At 40.3% G+C, this 14,420-nt stretch overlaps 1 protein-coding gene across 2 annotated transcripts in view; it reads left to right on the forward strand.

Annotated features, from left to right (window-relative positions):
* Positions 1-370: 370 nt before the first annotated feature.
* Positions 371-14,420, forward strand: part of Edrf1 (erythroid differentiation regulatory factor 1) — a 36,598-nt gene continuing 22,548 nt past the window's right edge. The window contains exons 1-12 of one of the 2 annotated variants that reach the window (XM_055608893.1): positions 371-613; positions 1,578-1,786; positions 3,967-4,033; positions 4,648-4,773; positions 6,882-7,006; positions 7,244-7,400; positions 9,576-9,677; positions 9,932-10,053; positions 10,710-10,821; positions 13,273-13,420; positions 13,496-13,604; positions 14,025-14,136. In XM_055608893.1, the coding sequence (XP_055464868.1) occupies positions 503-613; positions 1,578-1,786; positions 3,967-4,033; positions 4,648-4,773; positions 6,882-7,006; positions 7,244-7,400; positions 9,576-9,677; positions 9,932-10,053; positions 10,710-10,821; positions 13,273-13,420; positions 13,496-13,604; positions 14,025-14,136 (1,500 nt within the window). In that variant the 5' untranslated portion in view covers positions 371-502. The remainder of the gene's footprint in view (positions 614-1,577; positions 1,787-3,966; positions 4,034-4,647; positions 4,774-6,881; positions 7,007-7,243; positions 7,401-9,575; positions 9,678-9,931; positions 10,054-10,709; positions 10,822-13,272; positions 13,421-13,495; positions 13,605-14,024; positions 14,137-14,420) is intronic. The other variant, XM_055608894.1, reaches the window with a different exon arrangement.

Below are 14,420 nucleotides of genomic sequence, written 5' to 3' on the forward strand. Positions count from 1 at the left end.
GTACTAAGACCCACAGGTGTTCCCAGCGCGTGTGGAACTCAGAGAAGCCCTTGAGGGCACCGGCCGCCTGTTGAGCGCCTGACGCCACCGGCTTAGATTACGCGAATCCCCGAGGCCGCACGTACCCGCCCCGACCGGGTGGCCCGACTTTGACTCAAGTCCTAATAACTGTTTGCCAACAAAGACTAGCCACGAGCGAAGGGGAGGAGCCCGGGCGTCGGATATCGCGAGAAGTGGCCGCCCCATGGTGTGACAGGCGCAGGCGCGCTGCACCGCCTGTCCATACCGGGAAGGAGGGGCTACAAGCGGAGGTCTGGCTGGACCTTCGGGACAAATCTCGCGAGATTTGATCGGTTAACTAGAGCTTTTCCTGTCACCCGCCGGAAGTGCGAGCTGCTGAGCGTCTGAGTCTCTCGCTCTGCGGTTCTCCTGCGAGTCTGGGCCCGCGTTCCTGTCGCCGACTCCGGGGCTCGCGCGTCTGGTAGCCTCCCCAGAGGCGGATATGATGGGGGACCCCAAGGAAGCAAGAGCCGAGGCTTCTCCTCCACAGGCGGCTGCCCGAGGAGGGCTCAGCCTCCTATCCCAGGCAGAGTCCGAGGAACCCTCTGCACAGGTGAGTCCTCGGAGGGGCGCGACCCCTGGGACCCTGGGGTTTGCGGGCCCGCCGTGCCTGGGAGGGAAATCGCGGAGCTTCGGGAACTTTCTTCCACGCCTCCTTGACAGCTCTATTCATGAGTCACCAGGTGTTCCCTTGCCAGGCACTCCATGCAAAACACACCTGGCTTCCCACTCGGGGATAATTGACAGGTTAGAGAATGTGCCACAGCCCTCCGGAGGCGGAGGAAAGAGGGACGGTGCAGGGAGGGCCTCTTGACTGAGCCGATTTTTTTAAAAGGCGCAGTGTTTGTCAAACCTAAAGAGGCTTTAGAAGTAGATTGAACGGTTAAGTCTAGACTTGAAGCATACTCCTCTGAGTGTGCAGTGAAGGCTTTGGAGTTGATTCAGAATATGTGTTAGGATGAGCTTATAGATCAGTCGTTGTATGTTTGATATAAACATGACCCAGTATCTATCTACAAGTGACTGATGTTAAATTAAAATATTCCATTAAAACAGTACAGAGGCCTGGCCGACTTTGCATGCAGTTCACAGGACACCATTGAACGCACCTGCTGTCTGATTCTACATTTTTTTTTTTTTTTTATGACTCAACATACTGGGTCGTCATGGCTGGTGTGGAACTGGTAATGCAGACCAGTCAGGCTGGCGTTGGACGGTGCGCTGACCCCTCTGTGTCTGCCTCCACGGGGATGGAAGCACAGGTGTGCAACTACTGTGCTCAGTATTTTAAAAAGCAGGATGGTTGGCCCTTATCCACTTCGTGACTGATCCTTTAAAGTTTCATGAAAAGACAGCTAGGGAAGAATAATTTTGGCTTGTTTATTAAGTGTTACAGCCGATACGCAGCACAGGCTCCTTGTGAAGTCTGATTTGGTGGGTTCTTGCTTCATTTTTTTGAAGGTGAGATTGGCGATCCTAACAGTATTCATTAAAGCTTCATTCCACATGTTAATTAGGGATCGGCGTTACTTCTTGGAGGCAATGAGGTGAAAAGCAGAGCTGTGGTGAAATATTCTTCCGCTCCTCCTCGAACAGCATTTGCACGTCTCGAAGAAAAAACAGACTTGAAACTCCCACCTGCCAACTGGTTACGAGAGAGTGCCAAACTAGGGCCAGCAGGAACTACCATTCTTGGCAATAGTAAGAAAAGCAAACCATTTTCGAGGTAATTTTTAATTGCTGTCATTTCTTTCCCTTTCTCTAATCTCCCACTCAAAGCTCTTAGAGCTGCTTTCCAGTTCAATGTGAGATGTACATTAACCTGCTCAGATATTTTTAATAAAAGATTATAGGTGTCATCCAAAGTCCATGATTCAGTAAGAAGAAATCAGTTACATGCTTTCTTCAAATCTGCAGCATGTTATTATAGCAAACATGAGTGTTGACTACTAATCAGCTGTTTTAGCCATTTGTATAACGTTTAAATATGTGCAAATAGGGTGGCATGTGAGGAGCAATATATAAGCCATTACTTGGCTTGCCCTTTGGAGTTTATATTAAAAGGTAAAGGAGTATTTGAAAAAGCCTGAGGTTAAAAACCCCACATGCTGGGTAACCTACACCCTTGACCCACACTGGAAATTCTACTGGTGGTTTTTAAAGAGGAGAGTGTCCTGGGGCCTCATGCTAGTGTCCATATTCTTGTAGGCCATTAACTGTGTTTTCTTTTTTCCCCTGAATGATTGGATTTAAGACATTTTCCTATAACTTGCATAGAAAGAGCCATAAGTGCATTAATACCATGTGAGCTAGTAGTTTGGAAATTGTCCTGGTGCTTCAAAGGGTAAAAGTTATTTTCACAAGTTGCTTGTTTATAGCATTTTTGATACTATGAAAAGTCTGAAAATAACCATATATTTCTATTATTTTAAAAAATGGCTTAATTATATTAAATGTGAGTTGGTTTATATAGTTATATTGACCGTATAAATATTGTGCTAGATTGTTTTTTCTTCTCTGTATCTCACAACTGTCTTTTAAGATAGACACTGTTAACTTTTGCACACAAGGAATCAAGGTTAACCTACTTACCCAGAGCAGATGGGAAATCATACAAACCTATGCAGTGTGCAGTCCTAGGTAAATGTCCTGACTCTGCCACCTACTAATGGGAAAATGGTGATTTTCGCTGCTTTTCAAGCTTGTAGATTACAAAGATGACGCTCATGTGGTGACTTGGAATGAGTTAGGTGCTCACCAGTTTTTCATTTTCTCCTCATGGATGAGTTGATTTCAGGTACAGTTTTTTCTTTTATTGGTATTATATATTCCTAGAAACACAAAATCTTTTTTTCTTTTTAAAAAACTTTTTACTGATTCTTTGTGAGTTTCACATCATACACCCCAGTCCTGCTCATCTCCCTTTCCCCTCATATCTACCCTTAGCCCTTGCAAACTCACCCCAAAATAAAACATACAAACAACAAAAATAAAAGCATAGAAAACATCTTGTTATGGAAGCTGTAGAGTGTCACAGTGTCCCACAGTATATTCTTCTGTTCACACATTCTTACTTTTGAATGTTCAAGATCTTTGACCATCAATATTGTCTCCTCATTGGAACTCCTGGTTATCCTGTATTATGGAGATCCTGCAGCTTTGGAATAGCAGTTCACAGATAATATAGATTTTGGGGTGGGGGCAATTCAGAGTCCTGGATCTGGGTCTGGGTGGTAGCTGAACTGGTCAGCCCACCAGCTCTCCCTTATCCACACCACCAGGGTGAGTTCTCCAACACTGCTCTGGCTAGGCCACCCAATGGCCCCCATTGGCAGGAGGAGTGTCAGCTCTTCAGCTCTCATGCCCTTAGGGCCGGCTTACCTGCACGCACACGTCCAGGTGAGCCAGCTCCACTGTCCTGCCCAGTAAGGTATGGGCCCTACTCTTCCAAGTGCTGCAGCCTGTGAGGGACTGGACCAGCTCTCTCACTCTCAGACCTCCTGGGCTGCCTCACCAGTGCCTTCACCATCAGGGCCAGTACCACTGTATTGCCCAGGCGAGGTGCAGGGCACGCTCTCCCAAAGAAGCATAAAATCATAATATATCTTTTTTGTGTTTTTCTTCATGTGTAAAAAGAATAAAGTCTTGAACTATTTTATATCAGAGAAATTAAGGATTTATGATAATACTAGTCGCTTTTCATGGTTCTTACTGTTTCATGAAGTTGGAGATGTATTTCTAAGGTGTGCCTTATTTTATGTACACCTAAGAAGGAAATACTAGGCAGCTGAATGATGGCAATATGCACCTTGTTATCCAAGTGTGAGATGTAGCTGTGCATGTCCTAGAAGCAGTACAGCCTGATACTCTGTTCAGCTTTCAACTTGTATCGTCTTCCCTCCATAGTTTTGGCATGGCATATGACTTCATTGACTCGGTCGGAAATGATGTGGATGTCGTCTCTGACTCAGAAGTGAGTGTTGTCACACAGTTCTGACTTCGGGGATATGCAGTGCTGGGTGGTAGCAGATGAAGGGTGTTATACCAAGTTTTGTTTTACAGTCTTGCTATTAGTACAGTAAGGCAAAGTTTTGTGATTAATGATTATATTTATTTTTAAAGGTACTTTTTATCTTCTTTTTAAGAGGGAACAATTGCAAAAAACAGTAGCAATGACAAAAATGTGAATGTTTTTGGTTGTATTTTAATAGTAATAATTAGAACATGCTATGTTTGAAGTTACTATACGTATGCTACCAATTGAGAAATCAGACTTATATTCTAGTAGCTGTTGATCTTTGATTAGTACGATTAGTAGCTCTTTTTTGTTTTCGGTACAACAATGTGACCAGAATGTATGTGCTTACTCTTATAATTAGGAATTTTGTTGTAAAAATAAGTGTTGGGCTGTCATGTACATTGACAGTATAGCTCAAAGTTTAAAGATCTCTCTTCTGTATGATAGTATTCCTATTTAAAGTCTAACCTTGAGAAGATAAGGCTTATTAAGCTTCAAATTGAATGAAGTTAAAATCCGAAAGATTCTGGATCATAGTAATGGGGCCTTTCTAAAAATTTTTTTTTAAGAACATAAAAAAGCTCCTGAAGATTCCCTACAGTAAGTCTCATGTAAGCATGGCTGTCCACCGTATAGGAAGAACTCTTCTACTAGATGAGCTGGATATTCAAGAACTCTTTATGAGGTCATCTCAGGTAATTAATTAATTAATTATGCGAAAACCATTTAGAAAAACATTTCTCTTTATAGCTCATAAAAAAAGACATTCTTTTAAGGAAAAGCCAAACTAGGGCTAAGAGCACTTGCTGGGCAAACATTAGGACCTGAGTCAAATCCCCAGAAGTTGTATTAAAAACTAAGAATAGTCATGCAGGCCTCTAACCCCATTACTAAGGGAAGCTGGAGACAGGATTTCTGGAGCTTGCTTGCTGAGTGTAAAGAGGGTGAAGAACAATGACAAAAGCTTGGGGTGCATTGAGGTGTAGCTAGTGGTAGACTGGGACACCTGAACCTCATCTGACCTTCCAACAGACTGGCACACCTGTGCATCAGAGGTACTCACATGCATACATACATACTTACTCTTAACACAGTTTTTAAAAATATGCCAAGTTGGAATTGTAGTTAAGTACTTTAGCAATAAAGAAATGAAATGTTTCATTAAAGATTTAAAAACAGCAAAAAGCTTTAATTAAAAAAATAAAAAAGCTGGACATGGTTAGTGGCCTATGCCTTTAATCTCCAGGCTTAAGAGGCAGAGTGGGCATCTCTATGTAGCCAGGGCTACATAGAGAGACTGCTTTTTTTTTTTTTTTTTTTTTTTTTTTTTTTTTTTTTTTTTAATAGAAAGGAACAGCGAAGGAAATTCTTTTTTTTTTTTTTTAAATATTATTTTTAGATGTATGTATACATCTGTATCTGTGGAGGTCAGACGAAGGTGTTGGATCTCACAGATGTTTGTGAGCCACCACACGGGCTCTGGGGACCAAACTCAGGTCCTCTGGAAGATCATTCAATGCTCTTAACCTCTAAGACATCTCATTAGCCCCTTTTTTATTGATTCTTACAATGAAAGGGATGAAGTAAAAAAAAAAAATCTGTGAAATTAAAGGTACTAGTTGAATTTTTAAAAATCTTTTAATGGCTATTATAGATAACTGGAAACATGGCTGTCAAAAATGTAAACAATGTTAAAGAGCTATTTCTATGAATATAACTGATTTCTAGCTGTTGGTCAACAGATGTTATCCTCCAAGTGTTAGGATAGTTTTGGCTTCTTGGGGCCTACTTCATGCTTACGCTTACTTTCATGGACTGCTAACAAATGGCTGATAGTTCTGCTTGTCTATACTGCTTTTTAAAAAATATTCTTACACAGTGTTGCTTTTGTTTGAACCTAGGCCTTCATACATGCTAGACAAGTGTTCTGTCACTGAGCTATACTCACAAACAGCCCTCTCCCTGGACAGAGTCTTGCTAATTGCCCAGGCTGGCCTCCAACTTACTTTGTAGTTCACCCAGGGCTTAACTTGCAGCTTACCTGTTTTAGTCTCCAAGTGGCTGGGATGATAGATGATAGACCTGCCCACCAGTCTGAGCTTCTCCTATGCTTTGATAAATAAACATAAGTTACAGGTCATTAAATTGACACTAAAGATAGTTTTCTCTTGCCAGATGTTGGGCTTGCTCCTTAGTTTAGTTTGATTGTTGAGACATACATAGATGCTTTGAATAAAGCGTGAAAGTAGGGCCTACTTCAGGGAGCTAAGAAGGTACTATGGGAAAGATATAGTATCCTGGCCTACCTGAGAAAAGAAAGATGTGAGCTTCTTGGAAAAGGTGGGAATTGGATGAAGAAAGGTGGAAATGTTTTATAAGTACAAGCTTATGAAACAGTGTGCAGAAATTAATACTGTTTGTAAATAAGAGTATTGGATGCGTAGTAGTGTTTTGTCGCAGTGCCAGAACACCCAGGAGAATCAACATGAAAGAGATGAGGTTTATTCTGCCTGTGGCTTCAGAAGTTCCACCCTGTCATAGCACCGCTGCTTTGAGCCTGGGGTGAGATTCTGCTTCCCTCATGGTGACCAAAAAGCAAAGAGAAAGGAGGGGCCAGGGTCCCCTTCAAGGTCACACTTTCAGTGATCTAACTCCCTTCTACTAAGTTCTATCTCCTAGAGATTCCTCCACCTCTTAGGAGCACCGTTGGGTATGGGCTGAGCCTTCAACATACTGTTTCACATTCATGTACACATTCGTTTTATGTGTGCATATTTGTTCAGTAATATCTCATGTTATTCAGACTGGTGACTGGACATGGTTGAAAGAGTTCTATCAAAGACTGATTGACCAGAAGTGGCAGAGAAAGAAGAAGAGCAAGGAGCACTGGTATCAGAAGGCTATTCTTTCCAAGTTCTTGTACTACAGGTACTTGACCACTGTTTATTTTTATCTTAAGAAAAATGAGATTCTGGCCTGAAATTTATTCAGTTTGAATAGGGTAAAATTAGCAATTCAAGTTTTGTTTCCGTGGTTTTGTTAACATTTATGTTATTATGTTTCTTATAGGCAAGATGTATGATTAGTTATAAAATCTAGTTTATACAAGAAGTAGGCTGTAACAGAAATGTGATAATTTTTCTCCTCCATTTCTGACTTGACCAGCATCAATGGTGATGGAGCTGCTCAGCCTGTCCCATCGCCTGCAGAACAGCAAGAATCCTCTAGTTCTGATCAGACACATGATTCTGAAGGGGCTTCCTGGCCTGCGCCCTTTGAAATGCCCTCTTCAGTTTCTGAAGATCCCAGTGCTTCCAGTCAGGTTTGTTAGTCCTTGGATGTTGATTCTGCAAACTCACTTAGGGAAACAGAGTCTTACTAAAGTAACAGGTGGCAAATAAGGTTGAGGAGTATTTTATCAACCTCATCTCACAATTAGAACAAAAATACTTTTAGTTTTGCACAGTAGAATTTCCATGTGTTAACATGATGGTTGGATAAGTTTTTATTAAATAACCACAAATATTTTAAAGTAACCAACTAATTTTTTCTCATAAAATTGAGTACTATTGAATATAGCAGTAAAATTTATTATTAACTCCAGGTGTGTATTAAATACCTGTCATACATTGAGACAATAGGTGTGCCTATAATTTAGATTGTTCAGAAGGGATGATGTTCTTGACATTGGCCCCACGTTAATGTTTTATCTCCCTTGTCTCATGTTCTTGGTTTCTTATCTATGTATTTGTTTTTGATATTTATTTTCATCTTGTGTGTATTTGTATTTGCTTACCTGAATGTCTGAGCATGTCTGGTGCCTACAGAGGCCGCAAGAGAGAGTATTCAGTCCCCTGGAACTGGAGTTAGACAGTTGTGAGCTATCATGTTTATCCTGGGAATTGAACCAGGGTCCTCTGGAAGAGCAGCCAGTGTTCTAAACCACTGAGCTATCTCTCCAGCCCCTACCTATTTCTTTTTAACTAATTGTGTCTACCATAGGAAATAACACTACAGATGTTAAACTGTGGCATTTCTCTTTCTAGGAAAATATACTAATAAGCCCCTAAAAATAAAAGTGAAGCATTTAACTCGATAAATTATGGTTTTTGTTTTTGTTTTTGATCTTGCTGTGTATTTTCATATACTAAGCGATAATTCATCTAGATTGGTTCAGTCTTTATACATTATAGGGTTATAAAAAATTAACACATTTAATTTGATTTTATTAAAAAAAAAGACTAACTTGATTCTAGTTTTAGGGGTTTTAACATAGAGAAGATATTTCACAAAAGTATATAAATGAATTTGAGGGTTTTGTTTTTGTTTTTTTTTTCCTTAAAGAGAAAACATAAAAAGGTGCTTAATGGGCAGGTTCCTTAGGGGTTACATCAAGAAGTGAAGACATATCAACTCTGTGTTTATTCCTGTACATGCTTTATTCCATGGGCTATATATAATCAAAGTGTTCTTTTAAATTCGGTTTACTGTGGCTAGAGCAATGGCTCGGCACCTAAGTGTGCATGCTGCACTGTGGAGGGTGTGAGTTTCGTTCCCGGTACTCGCACTGAACAGCTCACAACTATTTTTAACTCCGGCTCCAGCGAGCAGTTGTCTTCCTCTCAATCAAAAAAATAATACGGTTTTGTGAAATCAGCAGCATGTACATATGTACATCTTAAGCCCAAAGACAGCATCGATATTAAAAGTTTAAAGTAGTGTATCCTAGTGACAGCTGTCTGATGGCTACAAAACTGGATAATATACTGCTTACCTAACACTTAGGTGTTTTTCTAAATGTGTTACAGACTCTTGTGAAGAACAAGAGGTTAGTCAAAGCTACAAAGAGAGAAAAAAAGAAAAGTTTTAATGTTAAATAAATGGGAGAACATTAGATTATACAGAGAGGGAGGTGGATTTTTTTTTTTTTTCTAATACCATTTAAAACATTTGTTTTTGGTTTTTTTTTGTTTTGTTTTTAGGACAGTGGTGGGAATGACGTTCAATAGATATTGATCTTCAAAAGCATTATATGGCAAGCAGCAGGTCTTCCCACTGAAAAGTTTTCTCTGGGTCTCCAGTGTTTAGGCTTCTGTGATGTTTACATAGGACATGCTCAAGTGGAGACTGTTGGGGTGAAGAGTGTTTTAAACTGTGGCTGAGGTGCTGCGGGTTCAGTTCAGTAGAGATGTGCTGGGCTTCCAGAGAGTGGTAATCAAACTTAACCAAAAAAATAAAAAATGGAAACCAAATCTTTGAAAGATCTTTAACCTATCTCATTTAAGATATGAATACGGTTAGTTTGTGGCAGCAGTGGGATATCAGGGCCAAAGCACCTGATATCACCCCATGAGTGATGAACACCATGCATTGCACTGGCTAATTCCGTAGCTAGATTGGGGCGTGTGTTCTGCTGTGTGGGTGATACTCTGTAAGCATAGGTCAATTTTAAGACGTGTTGGCAGCCCAGTCACTCCTTATCTTGCACTTTCCACAGGGCAGGGAGCCTCTTGAGCCCTCATGCATAGTGGGGCATGTGGCCTCAGCACCCAAAGAGCAAAACCTTACTACTTTGTTCAATGACGGGGAGAACAGTCAGGTATGCTTCCCATGTGCCCACCTGAAGCAACCAGTCCCCAATCCATTTCATCACTTGAAAACTAGTCTCAGTTGGAACTGATAGGGAATAACTTCACTTAGTCCTCAAAATTGCTTTGTAAATATATCTCTGCCTTACAGCTCTTGGGAATTGACTTTATCTCCTTTGCTTCTTCTTTCCTGGTGTCTCTTTGGATCATGGGGAAAAATTGTGAATCTATTGTTATTATAAATCTTTCCTATTTTAAATTAAAGGGTCTTAAAAATGATTTCGTCCGGAATATTCTATGGACTTTTGAAGATATCCATATGCTAGTTGGTTCTAACATGCCTATATTTGGTGGCGGCAGATATCCAGCAGTTAGCTTACGTCTCAGGTAAAACACCTTATGCCCCCTTTGTTTGTTTGTTTTTCAAACAAGCTTCCTGTAAGTGAAACATCTCATTTGCTCTTCTCTGCCTGTTGGGTTGTCTTTTTCCCTATCTTTTTCCTCTTCCTCCTCTTGCTAATGAAAATGGCCACAGTAAGAAAGGAAGCAAATACTGACAGCCCAGTAAACAAGTGTTCATTCTGATCCTGTTTGAAAGACCAAACCAGATGTCTTATGTGTTTGAGGCTACAAGAGTTTATTTAATTGCTTGAGGTGGCTGACCAGCTTCCACTTACATATTTGTGAACATTTTTCCTAATGCTCCATGCACATTAGCCAGGGTCAATTCTCACTTGGGCATTGTCATTTATGTGGTCAGTGTTTCCTTGGGATGTGAGAGGAGCATGCAGGGAGCTCACAGTCATAGAAACATACCACCTTCAATTTGTACTGAGAACTTAGCAATGCCTGTTAGAGAGTTAAAGTTGTTTAGACATAACACAACTTTTGACTATGTGTGTCTGGGTTTTCAGATTAGAAAATTTATATGGTAGTCTCTAGGAAGAATAGAGTAAGATATTTAAATGGAAAAATATATGTAAGATGATTCATTATGAGACATTTTAATTGAGCCAAATAACACTAGAAATGTACATTTTCAGGGATAACAACAAACCAATTAATGTTTTGACTGGAATTGACTATTGGTTGGACAACTTGATATGCAATGTACCAGAGCTTGTGATGTGCTTCCATGTAAATGGGATTGTACAGGTAAGACACAGAGTGAATGTTCTAATCTCAAATGTAGATTGGTACTGAGGGAACTTTAATTCATAAGGCCCTAAATATGAAGGAGTGTCTTTGACCAGGAAGATAGGTGTGAATAAACTGAAATTTCAGTATTTTTATGGTTAAGTTGGTAAAAGCCGAATTTTAGATGTTTCAGACTATCATTACAAGTAATTTTTGGGAAGGTCGAAATACTACTGGAGTCTACAATGTTAATGTCAAGCAGCTGTGGTGATTAACTGAAAGTGGGTGTACAGTGGACACATTTGTTTTTGCAAACATCTACTCCATCTATTTTTTTATTAATTTTTATTATTAGTTACATTTTTTTATTTTTTATATTAATCACGGGTTATGTACTTTGTATCCCAGCCATAGCTCCCTCCCTTATTCCCTCCCAATCCCACCTTCCGTCTCTCGTCTTCTCTCTGCCCCTTTCCAAGTCCACTAACGGGAAGACCTCCTCCCCCTCCATCTGACCCTAGCTTATCAAGTCTCCTCAGGACTGGCCGCAATGTCCTCTTCTGTGGCCTAGCCAGGCTGCTCTTCCCTCATGGGAGGGGAGTGGAAGAGCTTGCTGTTGAGTTCATGTCAGAAATAGTCCCTGTTCCTCTTATTAGAGCTACCATGGGCTATATCTGAGCAGGGATTCTAGGTTATATCTATACATGGTCCTTGGTTGAAGAAACAGTTTCATGAAAGACCCCTGTGCCCTGGTATATTTGGTCCTTGTGGCGCTCCTGTACTCTCCAGGTCTTACTAACACCCCCTTCTTTCATATGATTCCCTGCACTCTGCCGATGTTTTGGTTATGAGTCTTAATATCTGCTTTGATACACTGCTAGGTAGAGTCTTTCAGAGGCTGTCTGTGGTAGGCTCCTGTCCTGTCACTTGTTTTCTCCTACATCCAATGTCCATCCCATTTGTCTTCCTAAGTGAGGATTGGTCATCTTACCCTGAGTCCTCTTTTCTTGTTTATCTTCTTTAGGTGTATAGATTTCAGTATATTTATCCTATCTTATAGGTCTATATAAGTGAATATATTCCATGTGTGTTTTTCTGCTTTTGGGATACCTCACTCAGGATGATCATTTCTAGGTCTCACCACTTGCCTGCAAATTTCATGATTTCCTCGTTTTTAATTGCTGAGTAGTATTCCATTGTGTAAAAGTGCCACAATTTCTATATCTGTTCTTCAACTGAGGGGCATCTGGGTTGTTTCCAGGTTCTGGCTATTATGAATAAAGCTGCTATAAACATGGTTGAGCAAATGTCCTTGTTGTGTACTTGAGCATCTTTTGGATATATGCCTAGGAGTGGTATAGCTGGATCTTGAGGAAGTGCTATTCCTATTTGTCTGAGAAAGCGCCAGATTGATTTCCAAAGGGATTGATTGCGTTCCCACCAGCAATGGAGGAGGGTTCCCCTTTCTCCGCATCCTCTCCATCATGTGTTGTCACTGAGTTTTTGATCATAGCCATTCTGGTGGGCGTAAGGTGAAATTTCAGAGTCATTTTGATTTGCATCTCCCTGATGGCTAAGGACGTTGAACATTTCTTTAAGTGTTTTTCTGCCATTCTACAGTCCTCTACAGAGAGTTCTCTGTTTAACTCTGTGCCCCATTTTTTAATTGGATTACTTGATTTGTTGCTTTTTAACTTCTTAAGTTCTTTATATATACTTACTCCATCTATTAAAAGCTTTAAGAGAATGGCACAGGGTTAATTGCATTTGGCAGAGATTGTTTTTTCCATCATCAGAGTCTAAATGTCAAAATCACCTAAGGATTTTTAAAGAACTATATGTGTTTGGACACTAGAGTTCTAGGACCAGTGAACCAACTTTCTTTTCAAGAAGTTTTGTATACAATTCTGATTTGGAGCCTTGCTTGAGAACCATTGTTGGGCCTTTATCCTAAGTGACAACTGTAGTGAAGTATTCATGTCAGAGGGTAGAAAGGGGGGAAGTAGTAGTGGTGGGGATGGAGGAAGAATAGGGGGACTAAGACAGAGACATTGATTCATTTCAGGATGAGGAAATTGTAAAAGCGTCTAATGAGTTTTCTCAATGCGCAGTTGCTAGGGATGCTGGGGCTGGCACTTGATCTGGATAGTTGATGGTAGGTTTCTTCACCAAAGACTGTTACAAAGTCACACATTAGAGTTTCCACAAAGAAATGAAATTGAGGGGATCGCAGTATGAAATGCTGGAGATGGAGATGACTAATAGATGAGTGTAGAAGGATAAGATACAACCTTGTTTGATATTAGGAATGCCTAGTCTTACATGTACATGAGATATTGTGCCAAGAGATGTTTAGGGCAGTTGCACAGAACACAAACTGGAAAGACATGGAGGTACTTACCTATTTGGTTAACCATAAATAGCTATTGCCTCAGGGTTTTCTAAACTGCATTTATTTGTTCTTTACAGAAGTATGAAATGATAAAGACAGAAGAAATCCCCAATTTGGAAAACTCTAATTTTTCTACTAAAGTTATAAAAGACATTGCACAAAATATCTTATCATTTCTAAAGTCTAATTGTACCAAAGAAGGGCATACTTACTGGCTCTTTAAAGGTAAGCTAAAGCTTGAATGGACAGGAGTGATTTGGATGAGGGTGGTAGCATGAGGTGGATTGTTTCTCTTTTCAGCCAGTGGCAGTGATATTGTGAAGCTCTATGACCTCACGACTCTCTGTGAAGAAACTGAAGACAAGTATCAGAACCCATTCACAATGCCAGTGGCCATCCTTTTATACAAGTGAGTATTTGAAGAACTCAGATGTCAGCACAAGGTGGTGACACCTTGAAAGCTGGGGGAGAAGTATCACCAGTTCCAGGCCCACCTAGGCCACAGAGCAAGACCCTTTCTGAAAATAAAATTTTTTTTTAGGATAAGGAAGTAGTCCCACTAAGTTAAAAGCTTTAAAATACTTATAGTGACAAAACACATCTTACGATGGGGCTGGTTTGAAGGTTAGTGTGTGGGGCAAAGAAATATACACAGACACATTATGCCAAATACTGTTCAGCTTTGCTGTGAAAACTTAGTGGTGGTTAAGGTGCAGCATTAGGTGTATCTTTGTGTCAGTTATATAGCTTGAAGTATACGAGATGAGCCGCTTTTGCATCCTACAGGAGACGCTAAGTGGGTTCTGAAACTAACATGCTTTTCTTTCAGGGTTGCTTGTAACATGATGATGAAGAAAAATCAAAACAAGAAACACTATGGGACTATTAGAACATTGCTGCTCAACTGTGTTAAGTTGCTGGACAAAAGCAGACATCCTCAGGTAAGATTGCCATGTCTAATGAGTAAGCCAGTCCTACCATACTGGAGAGCATTATTGTAGTGGAACCTGGTCAGATCCTTTCTCCATACTGTGTCCCTCTAACTGCATGTACATGTAGCTGAGCAGTACAGATGTGTGTAATCTGAATTGAGGCATCTGCCATTGTAAAATACACATTGAATTTTAAGAGAAGGTTGTGTGTTGAACATTTGGTAGATGTGTAATTAAATACATTAAATTGTTTACTGGATTTCCAGTCTTCATCATGACTACGAGAAGATATA

Source organism: Psammomys obesus, unplaced genomic scaffold, assembly GCF_907164565.1.
Source record: "Psammomys obesus unplaced genomic scaffold, mPsaObe1.curated_primary_1811, whole genome shotgun sequence".
Lineage (NCBI taxonomy): Eukaryota > Metazoa > Chordata > Mammalia > Rodentia > Muridae > Psammomys > Psammomys obesus.